This window comes from Globicephala melas, chromosome 9 (genome assembly GCF_963455315.2).
Source record: "Globicephala melas chromosome 9, mGloMel1.2, whole genome shotgun sequence".
NCBI classification, from domain to species: domain Eukaryota; kingdom Metazoa; phylum Chordata; class Mammalia; order Artiodactyla; family Delphinidae; genus Globicephala; species Globicephala melas.
Window position 1 is genome coordinate 22649760 of NC_083322.1, and position 20000 is coordinate 22669759.

General features: G+C 41.6%; 1 protein-coding gene across 8 annotated transcripts in view; it reads right to left on the reverse strand.

Annotated features, from left to right (window-relative positions):
- Positions 1-3943: 3943 nt before the first annotated feature.
- AHCYL2 (adenosylhomocysteinase like 2) overlaps positions 3944-20000 on the reverse strand; it is a 178166-nt gene continuing 162109 nt past the window's right edge. For 7 of the 8 annotated variants that reach the window (XM_030853779.2, XM_030853778.2, XM_060305341.2 and 4 more), the window contains 6 exons: positions 18194-18288; positions 10642-10740; positions 8942-9010; positions 8741-8819; positions 7357-7477; positions 3944-6956 (listed from right to left, as the gene is read on the reverse strand). In XM_030853779.2, coding sequence (XP_030709639.1) covers positions 6950-6956; positions 7357-7477; positions 8741-8819; positions 8942-9010; positions 10642-10740; positions 18194-18288 — 470 coding nt within the window. In that variant the 3' untranslated portion in view covers positions 3944-6949. The other variant, XM_060305338.2, reaches the window with a different exon arrangement.

Genomic DNA, 20000 nt, shown 5'->3' on the forward strand with positions numbered 1-20000 from the left:
CCGCTTCAGTCGAAGGGGCCACCCGCCAGGGACACCGCAGGAAACGAGCGACTCTCCCTCTCTGGAAGCTGAGATTTCAGAGGCGAGCTCATTCCACTCGGAGTGAGGGCTTGACTGGGAGACTGGGGGTTGAGGGGTGGAGTGGGGCGTTTTTACTTCACTGAAATTGCTGGTGCCTTTCCGGGCTGGCCATCTGCCTTTCTCTGCTGAAGGGGTGCATCTTCCTCACGGTGTGAGCTAGGGAGTAAAAGTTGATTGGAGTACAAATCCCCAGAGCCACCTGTGCCCCAGTCCTTTCCTTCATTCTAAGATCCTTCCTAAGGGCTCAGTGTTACCTGGGGCAAATGAGGCTGTGTGGTTTGCCCACTTTGGAACTTACGTAAAAAGCGTCTTACAGTAAATATGTGTGCAGTCTGGGATAGTAATAGAAGCCCCAAACAAGTTGGGGGGGGATTGTTGAACTGCCACTTTGTTCCAGGCATTGCACTAGACTCTTTCCAGATATATCTCTCCTACAGGTTGTTTTCACTAATCCAATATTACTGACAAGGAAACCGGGACTCTCAGAGACTAATTACTCCTTGTTTGCAGTTCCCAAGGTATCATATTCTAATATCTTGTTTCAGTGTCTCTCACTGGAGGAAACTCTGCTCTTCTCTTGGCTAACTTCTATTCTTCCTTAAAAATTCTATTTAGTCATCACCTCCTTCTCCAGAAAGCCTTTCTTTTGACCCTCATCAACCTACTCAGGCTGTGCTGGTGTCAGCCAAGTCTGCCTGGATCCACAATCCTTATATTTTCTACTATATCCTCAAAGTAAGGGGCCCAAAGGAATTATCCCCCCTTCTTGTATCATACCTCTCCCTCACACTTTCCTCTGCTAATTAGTAGGCGACAGATCAAGGCAGAGTTGAGAGTGAGCACTCCTTGGAGATTTCTGAGTTCCTTTCTCTCCCTGGTCTCCAACATCTCCTTACTGTACCCACCCACAATTTTCCCTTTCCTCTCCCATTCCCACCACCCACCCACCTCAACCTGGATATAAGCTCTCTGAGAGCAGCTTTTGTTCATCTGTGTATTGCTCATTTCTGTGTGTTTAACACAGGGTTTCTTCTGTACTATCGACTGAAAAATGTCTTGTCGTGGGGAGCTGTTTTGTGCACTGTAGAATGTTTAGCAGAATCCCTGGCCTCTCTTCACGAGATGCCAGCAGTACCCTCCCCCTAACTGTGACAACCAAAAATGTTTCCAGATATTGCAAAATAACCCTGGGTGGGGTTGCGGGGGGCAAAATCTTCTGTGGTTGAGACCCACTGGTTTAAACAGAATTGAATTGATATGAATTTCTAAGAAAGTCTCTGGCTCAAGGCCTAAACTATTTGATTTTGGAATTTTTTTCAGAGTATAATTTTGTTAAACTCTTAAAGATTCATACTCTGCTTTAAAATTCACAACCCACACCTAGCTCATCACTGCTTCAGTGTGGTAAACCTGCCACAGCACAGCCCATTGGGGCTTCTTAATAACATAATTTTCTACCTTCCCTCTTCCCAGTATATCTCCTCCTAAGCAGTCAGAGCTCTAGGATTGACAAGCCCAGAACTTCATATTCTTTTGTGAGCCTAGTCAATCATCAGGATCCCCAACAATGGTGACATACAGGAGTGGCTACTTTTGAGGTTTCGTTCTTTTTCCAACCTATCCCTAGGGCCAAGGGAGCAGAGTAATCTTCAGTTGGGAGTAGAATTGAGGACAACAGCTCTCAAGTCCCCTCTGGCCTTTATGTAAAGCCATTTGCTGAGCCTAGAGCTCCATCTGGCTTCACTTTGGGAGATGGGGTTTAAAAAAGCAGTGCTATGGAGATTGCAAAGAATCAACATGGGGAGAGACCGCAATCCAGTATCTTTTCCACACTGCAGTAGAATGGGAGCCAGTAAAGATCAGACATCTATCTAATCATTAGAGGCCCAGACTTTCAGAGCTTATCATAAGGAGGAAGATATCTGGAAACAGCTACTGGAAGAAGTAACAAGAAACCACAGATTAACTGAAAACTTTGAAACTCTGGGCCATGTAATTGGCACACACTCAATTTCTTTTAGCTTATTTGTCAACAAAGAAGTGACAGCCATCAACACCACTGACTACAGAGGTACCCATAAATATACCTTGGAGCTAATTAGGGACTGGTCCACATCTTGCAGAGATGGCTCCAGTGTGGAATTATTTTTAAACCTACACTACCACTTTCCCTTGTCCCCAAACTCAGGTATTCTGAAGCTGCTGGCAGAGGGCTAGAGGTATAAATAGGTATAGTTACAAGGACCAAACATACCCCTTTCCCCATATAAGCACTCCACTTTAATCCAGAGGTTGGATATGTGATTATATAGATAACACCTGGCATTGAAAAAGCTTAAAAATAAGATGGCAGGAAGTCTTAAAATACCTAGTTTTTGAGGGTATCGGGCAGCCAGGATAAAATAGTACAATAGAAAAAGGATAAGAATACCCTCTTTGCCCTATAAAGAGCACATGTGGGTGTAATGAGGCAATTCAGGCTGTAGGGCCCTAGGCTGAGACAAGGAATCGATATTTATGTAGTACCTAGTGTTTGCTGGGTCTGTAAGCAGTATTTTAAAAATTAAATCAGGTCATTAAATCTTTACTCTAGGAGATAAGCATTATCCATTTCACAGGCAAGAAAACTGAGGCTCTGAATGGTTATATAATTTGGCCGAGTCACACAACTTGTAAATGGTAGAGCTGGTCAAGTCAGCCTGACTCCAAGCTCTTTCCACAACATCACGAGATTGAGAAACTGCACAGCAGTGGGCAGCCTGGGATTACCCTGTGAATCTGAAATTAAGACCGAGGCACTCAAGTTTCCATCCTTCACAAAAGAGGAGTCAAACCTTGCTGTAGGGCTTCCCTGGTGGCTCAGTGGTTGGGAGTCCGCCTGCCGATGCAGGGGACACGGGTTCGTGCCCCGGTCTGGGAGGATCCCACGTGCTGCGGAGCGGCTGGGCCCGTGAGCCATGGCCGCTGAGCCTGTGCGTCCGGAGCCTGTGCTCTGCAACGGGAGAGGCCACAGCAGTGAGAGGCCCGCATACCGCAAAAAAAAAACAACAAAACAACCTTGCTGTAGTGGAGCAAATCCTGCCAGCTGGTTTACAGGCTCCATGCTAGCTGCTGCATTCTCCTTTGAGAATGGGCCACCTTTGAACCATTACCAATTACCCAGGCTATTCCAGCCCTGTGGCCCTTAGTTTAGACAAACAGAAGTCAAAGTGGCATGAGATTCTAATAGGGAAGAAAACATCTTGCATACAGGATATAGAACTTGTTTAGGTTGTCAACTAAAGAAAGTGGCTATCTTTAGTAGCTATTTCTCAAAAATGGCTACTCTACTGGTAGTTGAGAAAGAACAGGCAGTTGGACTCATCCTCTGGTTATGATTTACTCAGGCAAAACCTGACTTAGAGACAATTCTCTGCTAGATTCATTTCTTTCTTCTCTTTGGTTGGATGTCATAGTCAGGTCCTGTAGTCAGGGTCTTTTGGTCCCAAACCACAGGAGGCTGCCTTTCTGTGCTCTCCAGCTTATGGCAGCACACAGAGGGCTTGGGGGACCAAGAACCAAGCTTTAGTTCCTCTGCCTTAAGCCTATACTTCTCAACTCCCCCAGAGCGGTCTCTTTACGAAAGCAGGTTCTTTATACACAGAACGGGGTGGGCAGTGGGGGAAGGGTGATATTTATGAGTGGAATGACCCACCATGGAACAAGGGACTCAAGGCTAAGGACACTTAAACATGCCTATTGGTAAGTGCTTCAGCTTTTCACATCCTTGCGCTACAGCAGGCTCTCTAGCCTGTTGCCCAGAAGCCTCTCTCATCTCTAAATTCCTAGTTCACTGAAGCAAGGAATACTCTCAGTACAAGAATCCATTTTAAGAATATTTTATTTATCTTTTGAGATTACATATTCATTATTGCTGATCTAATACAATCACTTAGACATAAAGATTTCCAAGAGCCTCTCAGATATGGCAATCTTTAGAGGTTTTATTTCCTTTCAGTAAGATGACAATGAGAACTAGATAATTTTACATATATATGTATGTATATATAGTTTAGAACTTGTCCACATATAATTTGCTGGTGTTGCCTATTTTTTCCTGTAATTTTCCTTTATTAAAAAAGCTTAATGCAACAATGCATTTTGATTTCTTTTTTAAAACCATGACAAAGTTAATTTTGAGAAAACCACAGGAGCAGCAATTTCAGATCTGTTCAGAGAAAAGCCAAGCAGCAAAAAAGCTTTGCAGGAGTATGTGGCCATGGGGAGCCGTGCTCATATGGGAGGGGAGGATGAGGAGGTAGGAGGGCAGAGGAAAGGTAGACCAGATACTTTTTTTTTTAATGAGAAAAAGAAAACAGTATTTCCATTAAGAAGGCAAAAAACCTTGAAAACTAGCACAAATTCACTGCAGAGAAAACGGTAAGATTCCCCACAGGCCAGGGTCACATATAAAGAGCTAATTAGTCTTCTTTCCCATGCTTCCAGATACCTAGGATGCATCTGAGGTGAGAGCTCGAGGGAAGAAGATGCATTTGTTCTGATTACACGGGCAGAAAGAATAACGACCAAATTCCAACACCAAGATAGAACCCAAATACTCAGGAGGCCTGGACCTCCTTTTCCTTAATGGTTATGACACAGAGTCCCCAGAAAGAGACGAAGAGTGGTCACCTGAAACTCAGAGGCAAATACCTCACCATGGGTAGCAACATGGGCAACCTAACCTAGAAGCCCAGTGTGGCTCTTTTTCATTTGGAATGGGTCTCTTCACATTTTCAAGGCAGAGTATGTCCTGTCAGGATCAGCACATAGTAATCTCCACAGGCAGCCAGGCTTTGCTGAGAAACAGCAGGTTATGACTTTGGCTTAAGAACATAATAAGCTAGAGTCCAGATATCTGCCTAATGGAAGCTTCTCTGGATATAAGATGAGACACAAATTTCATCTTCTGAATCTTCTGTTAAAGGGATCCAATTAATTAAAACAAAAGCCAGAATAGGGTGGGCAAAAGGAAGAATTGAATGGCCTAGTGGGATTTTCAGCATTTATGATCTTCTCCATGAAACAATATAGCCACGCATGTGGCATTTTTCCAGTACTTGCTAAGACATACGGCCTCTGAGGAACTAGATTCTATGGGCTGAGACTGTGTACTATTTAGTGAGGCAAACAACCATTTACCTAAGATCCACCTCCCTACCTCCAAAGGGAAGGTCACTTCCAGACTAGCTCTGTGGGTATATGTGAAGACTAGGAGAAGTTGGAGAAGGTAGAAATCGGAGAGCAGAATTAGGGTGGGAAGGTTATGGTGATCGTGGGTGGTCTGGTGTTTCCTTGGGTCACCTTGGTCTTGAGACTTTGAGGCAGACCAGGATAGGGGAAAAATGGAAAAACAAAACTGAGAGTGTTAAACAGGGTTAGCAGGGGGGAAAAGGACTCATTTCATTCAAGATTCCTAGGACCACTCCAGACTTTAACTCTTAGAACCAATCTGGTCCCAATGGAACCCTTAAGACCAACAGGTCAGTCTCTAAAAGGAATCCAACTCTTAGGTGGGACACAAAATTTCAGGCTGCTCACATTACAAATTTTTTGTAATGTTGGAGTTACTCAAGAAACTACCTCTGGAATACAGAATCCCAAGATGGCCAGAACATAAAAAGATATCCCAGCAGAGAAGAAAGACCACAGACCAAATTGCAGAGACGTTAGATCTCAGTTTCATATTCAATGGCAATGGCCAAAGGGATGAATGTCTGATGACGTTCAAACTAGCTTTGATCATCTGGATTCAGTTTACGGTGTCATCTCTGTATAGCTTAGCCAGTTAAGCTGCAAAGCCCTTCCCAGGAGACAAATAAATATATTCTGCTTCTTTAGGGTGTTGAGCTGTGGGTCTGAAAGATGTCGCATTTCTGAAGCCCTGCTCTCCCAAATCCCTTGGAAAGTAAGCCTTTCCCTGCTCAGTTTCAGAAGGAGTTTTAGGCAATAGGAGGAAGTTTCAGGAAGCAGTGTTTCACAACAAGCCTCCTTTTCTGAGACAGTGCCAATTTGTAGGGAGCTTCCTGGGAAATTATCCAGTTAAATGACAAGGAAGTAAAATCATGGGCCCCAGTGGGGCTGGCCCTCACTTCCTGAGCAGAGGTTAGTTGGGTTAGAAAGAGGGCAAAACAAATGTCTGATAAACATCAGAGCTGTTGAGGAAATAATAGAGGCACATTCCTCTTGGAACCTGAAATTGTTAAAATGGACATAAATATTCAAGGAGAAGAAAGGAGTCCTGGGTAAGGAAGGAGACTCCCAGGAAACAGAGGCACAGCTGAGTTCTTTGTGTAGCTTGCCAAAGCCACAACACTCCTTCCTTCCTTCCATTTTATAAAGAAGGCAGTGATAGTGATGGTCAAGGCTGGGAACCCAGGCCATGTTAATTCAGTGGCTTCCAAAAGGCCTCACCTGGGGAAGGGCCAAAGCTGAGAAAGGCAGCTGCTAAAAATTTATTCCAGAAAACCTCAGAGAAGGAGGAGTCTGGAATCCATGGACTAACTCCTGAGCCTGGACAAGAGAACAATGCCCAGTGCTGAGGATTCCGAGTCAGTGGGGAATGACTCAAAAGATCCACTGGGAACCCCATTTCTTTCCTTCCTCAGCCTGTCCTCTGCGGCTCTCACAGCCCTCAGGACAGCAACCACACTCTGGGCCAAGGCGACATTTATTATTTAGGTTAATAAATAAATAACCTAACATATAGGGTGAGCACGGCAGGCAGCTGATTGGAGAGGCAGCTTGCTGGGTTCTTTCCTGTATAGGAGTGGAGAAAAGACTTGGAGTTCTATTCCTTAAAACTTCTTCTGGCTTGAGTTACAGGAACTTAATACCTGCAGGAAAAAAGAAAGATGAGACTGTGATGTTATCAGCTTGTGGGGATGCTGGGACATGAAGAGCCGGCCTAAAGGTATAACGGGGAGGCAGGGACTTTTCTGCAGTGTATGGTGAGGGTAGATAAATGTGGTGCTTTTTCACATCAATGAAGAAGGCCAGTTTTTCTCCATACAGGGGTAAACATCATATCAAGAAGATGAAGTGGCAAATTCAGGAAAGGGAACACTGTTTCATGTCTGGAGAAGGCCTCAAAGAATCATTTGGGGGTGGTAGTGAGGGAGAGTGGGTTTATTTTCCTTAGTTCATGTAAATATGGTGATGGATGAAAAGACCAATTCCAGTGCAGGAAGCTCATCACTACTCAGGCTTCCCTATTTTATGGGGAGTTCAAGGCACCTGTAGTAATTGGGCTTGAAGGGCCCATTCTTGTTGAGCCCCAGATACTTGGCCTGTTCATCTGTCAGCTCGGTCAGGTGGGCATCAAAGGTGGGCAGGTGTAGGCTGGCCACATACTCATCTGGAACAAAAGATCACAAAAGACCTGGTATAAGCATTCTTGCCTCTTGTCTGGCTGTTCTCTCCAGCCTTAAAAAGTTGGAAGACACCTTCTAATTCTCGGAGCTGAATGAAAAATGCTTAACTTTTGCTCACTGGACCTCAATTCTAAGGAATGGTTGCTTGAGCTTAAGCCCAGTGCTTTCCAAAGTCATAACATTTCTTCCTTACAAGCTGTTTCAGCCTTGAACCTTTCCTTCTCCCCAGAAAAGTGAGAAATGAAAGAAGCAATAGGCCTTGGAGTCTAAAAGAAAGGATGGGAGTGTGGGTGGACTCAAAAACAGGACGCTCCAACTTTAGTTCTGCCTTGTACTTTATACTTTAGGTCACTCAGAAAAACTAACACTTGGGGAGCTCCGAAAGGAGTGACTGAGAAGGACACTACACCCTTAGTTCTTATGGGTTTCTATGTACATTCTCTTACCTGAATACATATTGCTTATTCAGAATTTTGAGTCATTTCCTATGTATTTGTTTGGTCTCCCTAACTTCATTATACATTCAGTTATGGACTGTTCTACTTTTTTATATTCTTCCAAGGTGTCTATTAAAGGGATAATATGTCAACTTCTCACAGTTGCTGTGCATCTAATGCTGAAGCAAAACAAAACCAGAAGCTGATTTATTCCCTGATCTTTGGCTTGGGAGTTTATAAACATACAGTATCAGTTCAGGTGTCTGAAGCAGGTTCGTTAAAAATTTAAGACAGTTTAATGTTTCTCCTATACGAAACGGCCACATAACTAAACTCTTAACAGAAGCTATTAAGAGTCTTTCCTTTGGCCTGAAGCAACAGGGTCAGAGTTAGAAGGTGTAGTATGAAAGTCTTCTTGGTCTGAGAAAAGTTTGGTAGGAGCTACTTAGCAGCCTAGAACTGGAGTAAGTCAGATGGCACAAGGTAGGAGATGATTCCTCTTTCTTGTGGGGGGAAGAGTTTTTTTTTTCCTTTGAGATTTTTTTCTTGTGTAATAGATACTTTGGGAAAATCCTTAAAATTCACAGGCAGGTAAACTAAATCACAACAAAATGTCCTTACTTCATTAGGACAACCTATTTGGAAAACGTGATAAATCAACTGTGGATGAAATCTAAGAATCCTAGCTCCTACTTTACAAGATGAAGATATCTTTTTTCTATCCCTAAGAAATATAATGCCCCCAAACTTCCCTTAGCCTCTGACTCTGAACTACTTGGTAAGGACTGGGATAGAAGGACTCTTGCTTACCCATTTTCTTGGGCAACAGGTAGACATCCTGCTTATAGCGACCCTCAGGAGCATTGTAGAGTTCTATCAAGGCAAGAGCCTAGAAAAGCAGAGAAATGGATGCTGACGTGCCATTCACAGCAATCTACCCCATATCAAGTGAAACCCTGATGGGCTAATGACTCTTTCCAGCCCACTGCTTCCCCACTCTGGAGGCCTTACCTGAGTAGTTGCGGTGATCGAGAGCACAAATGTAGGCACTGTGGAGCAGCTTAGGTTTAGCAGACGGCCCTAGAAAGCAAAGGTTAACACACAAATGGGTTGGTTAGATGAAGTCTCTGGCTTTGAGGAGTGAGGGAAGAACACGACAGCCATTTTCCAAACACTTCCCAACTAACATGCTGGACAAAAGGCAGGTGTTCAGTCAGTGGAAATGAACTGATTGACATCTGAGTGAAATGTTAAGAAATTCTGATGAAGATAATAAGATAAAAGATCTCTGCGTTTATGTAAAAAGGAATAGAGATAGTCACATGATACTGAGGCTTATGCCAAAGGAGGGTATATTTCCCTTGAATTTTCTGCTTTCTACAACAGAATATCTTCCTTCTGAGGCATCGATATTCCTTCGAAAAACTGTCCTAAACAATGATCTGGTCAAATCCAAGGGCAACCTCTCCAGGTCGTGATGGGAGATATTTTTTGACTTAGGAAGCTGTGATGGTTTCTGTGCTTTTTCCTCAACCTGGTTCTCCTGAATTCAAGGGCAGTCATGTATTTCCAGTGGGTTATTCAGAGAGTTAGAATGACTAGAACCTTCCCCCCAATGCCATTCTTTCCTACTTTATTTCCTAGGAAGCTTGACCACGTTTTCTGCTCAACCATTGTAGCCCAAAAACAACTATGGTGCTAGCTTTTGTCACCAAATTACTAGATGGGACCTAGAAATAAGTCACCAGACAGTGGGCTGACTTTAAAGCAATTAGTGAATATTTAACAACCTGCCGATCCCCTCCCTGTACACACTCCTGTACATACTTTATAGATGCCCTAAAGTATTTGAGAAGGTGAGATAAGGTGAGAAAAAGTGAAGAGAATAGGAAGAAGACTCAAAAATAAATTTAAAGGCCTCTAGATGAAGACAGTATATGTTTTCATTTTCAGTTTCTTTAATTAAAAAAAAAGACTGAAAATCAAAACTCAAGGGAAGTATTATTGTCCCCCTTGTAATCTTGGTATCTTTCCCTGAAGAAGAGAAAGTGTTAAGGTAAAAACAGGGGGCATTGTTACAGCTGTCAGAAATCTAGGATAGGAAAGAGAAGCTGTCAAGAAAGGAAAAGTGGCCAAACATTGACATGGGAGTCTAAGTGGCCTGAAAGTCAAGAGTAAGGCTGAGCTAGAAGAAGCCAGGAAAGGGAAATATCAACCATACAACCAATACATAGCTGGGTATCTACTACACGTCTGGCTCAGTTTAGGGGAATGGACACTCAGAAACAGGGAATCTATTAGCAAAGACATGACCTTCTCAGAGTTTGCCTAAGATTATCTTAGTTACAGTCAGAAATATCTACTTTGTGCTTCCTGATTAAACCATCCCACAAATGACATTATCTCTTTATAAGCATCACTCAAAGTGGCAATGGTTCTATCCATTAATTCCTTCCACAGTAATAAGCCATTGTCTGACTCAACCTGTAGAGTGACAGAGAGACAGGATAATTGGTGAAAAGTGGGGAACCAAAATAGTTTCTTAATTGCTGAATGAAAAGACCTTTCACAATTAGATGTAAAATCCATTGGTAAAGTAGTTAAGCTTATTCTTAAGAGGAGTTGAAAGTATGAGAGAATATGAAGGGGAGGAGACATGGGTACTGCAGTCTCTCCTGTCAGGGGTGAACTTCTCCAGCCTCAGGTCTTACCTCTGCCAGCAACACTATCCTCTTGCCATCAGGCCATATTACATGGTCAACTTGGGATCTCACTCGCTCCCAGGTCAGTTCTGGTGTCCGAAGACTCGCCTGGAACACAACACAGCAAGCACACCATCAGCCATGCCAAGTCCCACTTTCTGGATGGAAAGATGTGGAAGGGGCTCCCATTTCAGATAGCAAGTTGAAAGAAGCAACCAACATGCCAGATGGAGAATACCTGTCCTGGGTTGGTTAGGACTGTTCCATTTCAGGGAATTTAATCTTAGGCCCAGCCAGGGAGAGATCACTCAGGATGTCATTCCACAACATATACTGTGCGCCCACTCTCTGCTGAGCACAGTAAAAGGTGCTATGGGAAATACAAAAGAAACCAAAGACATGGTTTCTGCCTTCAAAAAGCTCATACTTTAGTTCGGGACACAAAACAATACATATGTGAGGGGATAAAAGCCTTTAATACTTATGAAGCAACATGCAAACAAGTGCAAATTAATACAGTGCAAACTGAATACATAAGTGCTGAAGAGACACAGAAAACAGGAGGGTCAGAGCTGAGTGAGATTAGTTAGAGAAGAATGAATGTCCTACACATAGCATGCCGGGGCCCAAGGTTCTGCTCTCATGTCCCAACATCCCAGGTTCCACCTTCTCAATGATGGTGGTTCACCCTAAAGTTACAGAAGCTTTGTGACCTAAGTGCAAATGTGAGGTAGCCTTTAGAGCAATGCTTAATGGTAGAGTAAAGCTCCCAATGGCTCACCCTCCTTCCATTTCTGTATATTGTATATTCCGAGAAGAGAAGAAATGTTAAGTTTATTAACAGCAGTAATCAAATAACAGTCACAGGGTTTAGACTTAAGGCAACAACTTCCTTCTTCCAAGAGGCAATGCCTAAAATAGAAAGGGAGTCTGTACTCTAAGACTACCCATTGGCTCAAGTTGGTAAAATTGAGAAGTTCTGCCAAATAGTAGTTATCAGACAAATAAAGAGAAACACTTCCGTTATATGACAATCATTTACTGGAGTACATACTGTATGCTAGGCATTATAGCAAAGAACACTATTATAGATAAGACTGTGGACTCCTCTACTAGACTGTGAGCTGTTTATTGACAGGGACTGTATCTTCTTTTCTTTACTAATCTAGTGGGAAAGAAAGACATATAATTATAATTAGATTCAGTATATTCAGGACTTTATTAATGGTCTGGACCATTTCTTTATTAGGTAGATGGGAAATATAAAATCTCTTCCGATGTCAAGTTTCATAAATTAGTTCAACCTTTCTAGAGGGCAATTTGGCAGTAGCTAACAAAATTTCATATGTACCTAATCTTTGACCAATCAAATTCACTTTTAGGGCTCTATCCTATAGAAATACTTGTTCAAGTTCAGAAATATAAGTGCCCACGAATGTTTAACCCAACATTATTTATAATAGCAAAAAATGTAAATCAACATGGGAATGGCTAAGTAAATCAGGATAATTCCATACAATGGAATATAATGTAATTCTCAAAAAAAAGAAATTAGTAGATCTGTATTTGTTAACATGAAAACCATACATTATTAAGTGAAAAAATCAAGTTGCAGAAATAATATGCTGTAACCTCAATTTTGTAAATTTTTTGCTTCTTACTTTATACGTATTTATGTTGCTTGAATTTTAAATTGAGGAAGTACTACTTTAAAATTAAGATTTTAAAAAGAAATTTTATAAATAAATACTATAAATAGAGTTAAAAAGAATTTAAGCAAATAGGCCATTTGGGGACGTTAAGGATATACAGAGTAAATCCCTCAGCCTTTAGAAATATCACCATGGAGGACAATAACCATGTAGAGACAAGAGATACTCTTTGGTAATATAAGTAATTTTTTTATTGAGATAATGGGACTTTAAGTATTTCAAGTTCTTAATGTTTCATACTCCCAATCTTCCATTGGACAAGCAATCTTGATGACTGGAACTAAAGAGCTGACACAATGATAACAAGAGTCTCTTGTCTTAGGAAATATTCCCTGGGAAAAAAGATGTGGTGGAATCAAGGAAAGGGAACTTCTTAGGAACATCATAAAAATGATCAGTGCTTAGTAGAGGCAATTTACTAGAGCACTGGGATGGCTATGATGCAAGCAAAAGACCTGAGGGTTTAAAATGGGGTTTGAAGAGCAACTTGGTTAAGTTATCCCCAGCACTGCCCATGCAGTTCCAATAAACTATTAAAGTCTATTTGGCATTTACACTCCTTGAGAGAAGTGTTTCCTATGGCTAGAACAGTTTTACAAGAATTTCTCTTAAAGACATCCAATGTCTTTTCTGTGGATTTATAATCACTAAGCAATCTACCAGGAAAAAGGTCCCCTATGCCCACTCCCTTCCCAAACTAGGTGTACGTCCCACTGTAAAGCCAAGAACAGCTGTGGTTCTAGTCCTGCAAAGCACGGAGTCAGTAGCAAGTCTCAGGCTGTAATTCTCTGGCTGGCAAAAACTTTTTTTTTAAAATTTATTTACTTTATTTATTTATTACTTTTGGCTGCATTGGGTCTTTGTTGCTGCACTCAGGCTTCCTCTAGCTGTGGCAAGCGGGGTCTACTCTTCGTTGCGGTGCGCGGGCTTCTCAATGCAGTGGCTTCTCTTGTTGCGGAGCACGGGCTCTAGGCGCGCAGGCTCAGTAGTTGTGGCGCACAGGCTTAGCCACTCCGCGGCATGTGGGATCTTCCCGGACCCGGGCTCGAACCCATGTCCCCTGCATTGGCAGGTGGATTCTTAACCACTGCGCCACCAGTGTAGCCCAGGCTGGCAAAAACTTTTAAAGCATGTGCACATAATGGTTTAACCACCTGAACTGTGAAGCTTACAGTCACACAGGCTGTCTATGTGATATATACGGGTAAGCAGGTTTCTTTTCAAGAGAAAGGAAGTATGTGACAGAAAGACTTGGACAAAAGGCAGCTAAGAGCACATCCCTATCACAGGTCCCCTAAGTATTCATGGTATTATTTTTCAGAAAAAAATGCAGTTTTCTAAATGACCAACTCTTTCCATGAGCAATTGCTTCCTTAAAATGCAGCAGTCAACATCTCAAGGTTAGGTAAACTGTAAATTCCTCCACAAAAAAAGATCCTTATATTTTTGATCACTAAAAACTCGGGATAAAAATTTACCAAGTCATTTTCCTTCCCAGTTTTGCTGAGTTAACTTACAGTGATTCATCTCTTTTTATCACACTCTGCATCCAATCCATGTAGCAAAGCCCACTGGTCCTACCTTCACAATATATCACTTCTTATCACCTCCATTGTTTATCCATCTAATCCAAGCTACCTCCTTCTATTGCTGGAAATACTGAAAGAGTTTGCTATCGTCCCTATCACCACTCAAGCTCCGGAAGTGTTTTCTTCATACAACAGCCAAGGTTATTTTTTAAAACATATGTCAGATTTCATCAGTCACCCACTCAAAACCTTCCAATGGCTTCACCTGTATGCAGAATAAAATCTAAAGTCCATACCATGGCCTACGAAGCTGTACATAACCCACTACCTCCTTGCTGCCTCTTATCCTCATCCCCTTGCCCATTCTGTTCCTGCCACAATGGCACCTTTTCTGTTCCTCAAACACATCAAGCATGTTTCTACCTCATGGTCTTGACTCACCATTCTCTCTGAATAGAATGGTCATTCAAGTTTTTGTTCAAATGTTATCTCCTCAAAGACACCTTCTTTGATCACCCTAATTAAATAGCAACCTCAATGTCCTCATCTTTCTGTTTTACTTCAGTATTAGGCACTAACTGAAAATAACTGTCTATTTTTTTTTTGGCTGTGTTGGGTCTTCGTTGCTGCGCGCGGGCTTTCTCTAGTTGCAGCGAGTGGGGGCTACTCTTCATTGCGGTGTGCGGGCTTCTCATTGTGGTGGCTTCTCTTGTTGCAGGGCACGGGCTCTAGGCGCATGGGCTTCAGCAGTTGTGGCGCATGGGCTCAGTAGTTGTGGCTCGCGGGCTCTAGAGTGCAGGCTCAGTAGTTGTGGCACACGGGCTTAGTTGCTCCGCGGCATGTGGGATCCTCCCAGACCAGGGCTTGAACCCATGTCCCCTGCATTGGCAGGCAGATTCTTTTTTTTTTTTTTTTTTTTTTGCGGTACACGGGCCTCTCACTGCTGTGGCTCTCCCATTGCAGAGCACAGGCTCCGGACGCGCAGGCTCAGCGGCCATGGCTCACACGCCCAGCCGCTCCGCAGGCATGTGGGATCTTCCCGGACCGGGGCCGAACCCGCGTCCCCTGCATTGGCAGGCAGACTCTCAACCACTGCACCACGAGGGAAGCCCTGGCAGGCAGATTCTTAACAACTGTGTCACCAGGGAAGTCCATAACTGTCTATTTAGTAATTGTTTCCCACAGTAGAATATAAGCTCCAGGAAAGCAGGCATATTGTTCACTGTTATTTCTTCAGCCAATTAGTACTTAGCACAGAGCAGAGTGAGTACTCAACACAAATTTGCTAAGTAGTGAATGAACATTCTGGAATCAATGTTTAGTTGAGTTTGCTATTTCCTTAAATTTCACTTTGCATGCCCTGTGACACTACATTGAAAGTTGCATAATTAAACTTTTCCAAAGTCATTCTGAACATCTCCCTTTCTGGATCACTTAGTTTAGTCATATACTTTCTGCTAAGAAGAGCACGAAGACAGTTGAAAGATGGCTCTTGGCTAGTGGCAGTGGCAGATACTGGGGCTACCTAGCAATACCTGCAAAAGGTCTAGTCTCAATGCAGCAGCCAGGGTGACACTTCTAAAATAAAAAATCATCCTTTTAAAACAGAAGGCATAAATCCTACAGCGGCTCCATATTCCTCTCAGAACACAATCAGGAGCTCTTACAATGGCCTCTGAGGTCTTATAAGATGTGGCTAATTATCTCTCTGACCTCATTTTCCACTCTTCCCTGCCCCATGCTTTTTTTTTTTTTTTTTTTTTGCAGTACGCGGGCCTCTCACCGCTGTGGCCTCTCCCATTGCGGAGCACAGGCTCCGGACGCGCAGGCTCAGCGGCCATGGCTCACGGGCCTAGCCGCCCCGCGGCATGTGGGATCTTCCCGGACTGGGGCACGAACCCGTGTCCCCTGCATTGGCAGGCGGACTCTCAACCACTGCGCCACCAGGGAAGGCCGCCCCATGCTCTTCTGCTCTAGTCATACTGGCCTCATTGTTGATCCTCAAACAGACTAGGCAACTCGCGCATTGGGGCATTAGCTCTGGCTGTTCCCTCATCGTGAAATGTCCTTCACCTAAAAGTCAACATGGTTAATTCCTTCAGATATGCTCAACCATCACCTTATTAATGAGGCTTATACCTTGATCCCTCTATCTAAAATTACAACCCAGCACTCTTGATTTCCCCTTACCATGCTCTGCTTTTTCTTTTTTCTACGGTGCTTTCACCTTCTAACATACTATAAATTTTACTTATTATGTCTATTGTCCTTTTTCTCATAAAATATAAGTTCCATGAGGGTAGGAATCTTTGCCTGTTTTGTGCACTGATCCCAAGCATATAGAACAGGACCTGGCATATAGCAATCACACAATAAATATTTATGATTGAAGGTAAAGAGTCTCCTGGCCTTTATCCTGAGAGATTACTTATATCTGGGCTGCCTTTGGAGAAGAGATTACCACCACAATTTGAAAGTAATCTAAAAAGCATGAGGAGATCATAGTATAACATACAGAAAAACAGGGAATTCCCTGGTAGTCCAGTGTTAGGACTCGGCGATTTCACTGCCTGAGCCTGAGCCCAGGTTCAATCCCTGGTCAGGTCAGGGAACTAAGATCCTGCAAACTGTGAAGCACGGCCAAAAAACAAAACAAAAAACCAAACTAAAAAACTAAAAAAACAAACAAAAACATACAGAAAAACAAAAACAAAAAAACTGGACTTGAAGTCAAAAAACCTGAATTTTGTGCTTCAATTTCATTTTTGAACCAACTGCTATGACTGAACAATGTACTTAAGCTTTTATTTTCCCAACTGAAAATCAGGAATAAGAATACTGCCTTGTGGGGTGGTCAAGAGGATGAAATGAGATAAAGTAAAAATATAAAAATTACATGACTGCATTGAAATTATCTTTATTTTAGAGCTTCTTGAGGGTTTAGAATGGAAATTCCTTCCCTGTTCGCTTACTCAGAAGATTTCACTTCAGCGCTCAGAGCATAACCACTTCCCTTTAAGATTTTTCCATCTGGGGGCTCTACAAGCAGATCAATCCAGAAAAGGACAATCATAGGCTAGATAGTTTTAGAAATATTGATACCTTTGACCATTTAGTAAACGGGCAGTATGGCACAAAAGTGAAACTTAACCAAAAAACCAAACCAAACAAAAAAAACCAAAAAACCCCTCAAAACAGCAACAACAAAAAATCCCTCAAAAACACGAACTAAATAAATTACTCATTATAAGCAAAATATCATGGTAAGACAGAGTAATGGAGCCATGCCACTCCAAAACCTCAAGGGTAGAAACAGGCTTTGGTAGGTTGTTTTCCCAGCTATTTTTAATAACAGAAGAATAGAGCACAGAGTTAAAAAGAGAAACCATTTAAAATAGATATCCCACAGGCTCTCAGTATATCAACTGATCCTTACCTGGCAATGCTGAAGCTCAATCAGAGCAGCCCTCAGTGGAGATGAAAGCATGCTTTGCTTGAGCCATTTACTCAGAGAGAAATACAGTTGTGTCAGAAAAATGCCATAAAAACTTAAAACCAGAGTGAAAGTCACACTGAGAGATACTTTGGTAAGTCTGAAAAGAAATAAATAACACTTCTATTAACTATTACTTGGGCACCTTAGTAGGATCAAATGTTCTGTTGGATCAGAAAATTTTAGGTGACTATAATAAAACTAGAGAACCACAGCTATAGGTTTTCCATGTTTGAGGAACACATGCTACTGAATTGATTGTGACATCTATAGATCCAATACTACAGTTTGGAAAATATGTTAAGGGGAGACCTAGCCCCATAAAAGAGGGAGAGAAAAGGGAAACCACCATATTTGACAGACACAGTCAATCTTAAGCAGTGCTCTCATCCCAGCCCATAGATTTCCCTCCCTTGACTTGTTTCCCTGGACCAACCTACTAATCTCACCTTTATGGCAAAATCAAATCTCTCCAAAATACTGACTAGCATACTGACTCACATTTATTGTATCCTTTTTGTAGTTTTGAGTTTACCCAGCTCTTAATCCTAATCATAAAGATAAAATGGCTTACAGTACAAGTAGGTATCAAGCTTAGGTGGAAAAAAACCAATCATTTGAAATGATTAAGTTGAGATAAAGAAGCTTTGTAGAATCCATACGCACAAGCCATAAGGCTAGTGAGTGAACAGACTATGAACAGTTCTACCAGTACAGTCATGTTTACGATGGCTGGTGACCCTGCTCTTTCTTCTTCTAGTTTATGTTTCTTGGGAAGGAGAGAGAAAAAAAAAAACAAAACCCAATGATGAGTCACTTGAACTTACCACGTCAATCTCCGTGTTGGAATGTCCCATGTTACAAACGATGCAGCTATTCTTCATACGGTCTAAGTGCTCTCTGGTTACCACATTCTTGTTACCTTAAAAACAGAAGAGATAGCCACATGAAAAGGAATGAAGTTGGACCTCTTCCTCACACCACATGTAAACTTAACTTAAAATGGATCAGAGACCTAAATATGAGAGCTAAAACTATAAAACTCATAGCAAAGCATAGGAATAAATCTTTGTGACCTGGGTTAGGCAATGGTTTCTTAGATAACACCTAAAGCACAAGCAACCAAAGAAAAAATAAACTGGACTACACTGAAATTAAAAACTTTTGTGCTTCAAATGATACCACTAAGAAAGTGAACAGACAACCTACACAATGGGACAAAATAACTGTAAATCATAAATCTGATAAAAATTCTTACAACTCAATAATAAAATTTATAAAGAACTCTTACAAATCAATAATAAAAAGACAGCTCATTTTAAAAATGAGTAAAGGATCTGAATAGACATTCTTAAAAGAAGATGTACAAAAGATGTGCCAACACACATGAAAAGATGCTCAACGTCATTAGGGAAAGGCAAATCAAAACCACAGTGACACACTATTTCACACATACTAGGATAGCTATAATCCAAAAATCAGACAATAACAAGTGTTGACAAGGATGTGGAGAAACTGCAACTCTCATACATTGTTGGCAGGATTGTAAAATAATGTAGTTACTTTGGAAAAGTTTGGCATTTTCTCAAAATGTTAAAAGTAGTTATCATATGATCCAGCAATTCCACTTATAGGTATATACCCAAGAGAACTGAAGACATGTCCACAGAAAAACTTGTACACAATGTTCATAGCAGCATTATTCATAATAGCCAAAAAGTAAAAACAACCCAAGTGTCTATCAACTGATGAATGGATATCACTGAAATGTGATATAACCTTAAAATGGAATATTATTCAGCAATCAAAAGGAATGAAATACTGATACACACTACAACATACATGAACCCTGAAAATATTATGCTAGGTAAAAAAAGTCACAAAAGACCACATATTGTATGATTCTGTTTATATGAAATATCTGAAATAGGCAAATCTATAGAGACAGAGAATTTAATGGTAGCCTAGGGCTGCAGAAAACTGAAGGGTAGAAAAAAGAGTGAGTGCTAATGGTATAAGATTTATTTTGGGGATGATGAAAATGTTCTGGAATTTGATAATGGGATGTTGTACAACTTTAGTAAAAATCACTGAACTGTATGCTTTATTTTATAAAGATTTTTTTTGATGTGGACCATTTTTAAAGTCTTTATTGAATTTGTTACAATATTGCTTCTGTTTTATCCTCTTTTTTTTGGCCCCAAGGCATGTGGGATCTTAGCTTCCCCAACCAGGGATCGAACCCGTCCCTTCTGCATTGGAAAGTGAAGTGTTAACCACTGGACCACCAAGGAAGTCCCTGAACTGTATACTTTTTTATTTTTATTTTTTTGAATTTTATTTTATTTTTTTATACAGCAGGTTCTTATTAGTTATCTATATATATTAGTGTATATATGTCAATCCCAATCTCCCAATTCATTACACCACCACCATCCCCCCACCCCCCACCACTTTCCTCCCTTGGTGTCCATACGTTTGTTCTCTACATCTGTGTCTCTGTTTCTGCCTTGCAAACTGGTTCATCTGTACCATTTTTCTAGGTTCCACATACATGCATTAATATACGATATTTGTTTTTCTCTTTCTGACTTACTTCACTCTGTATGACACTCTCTAGATCCATCCACGTCT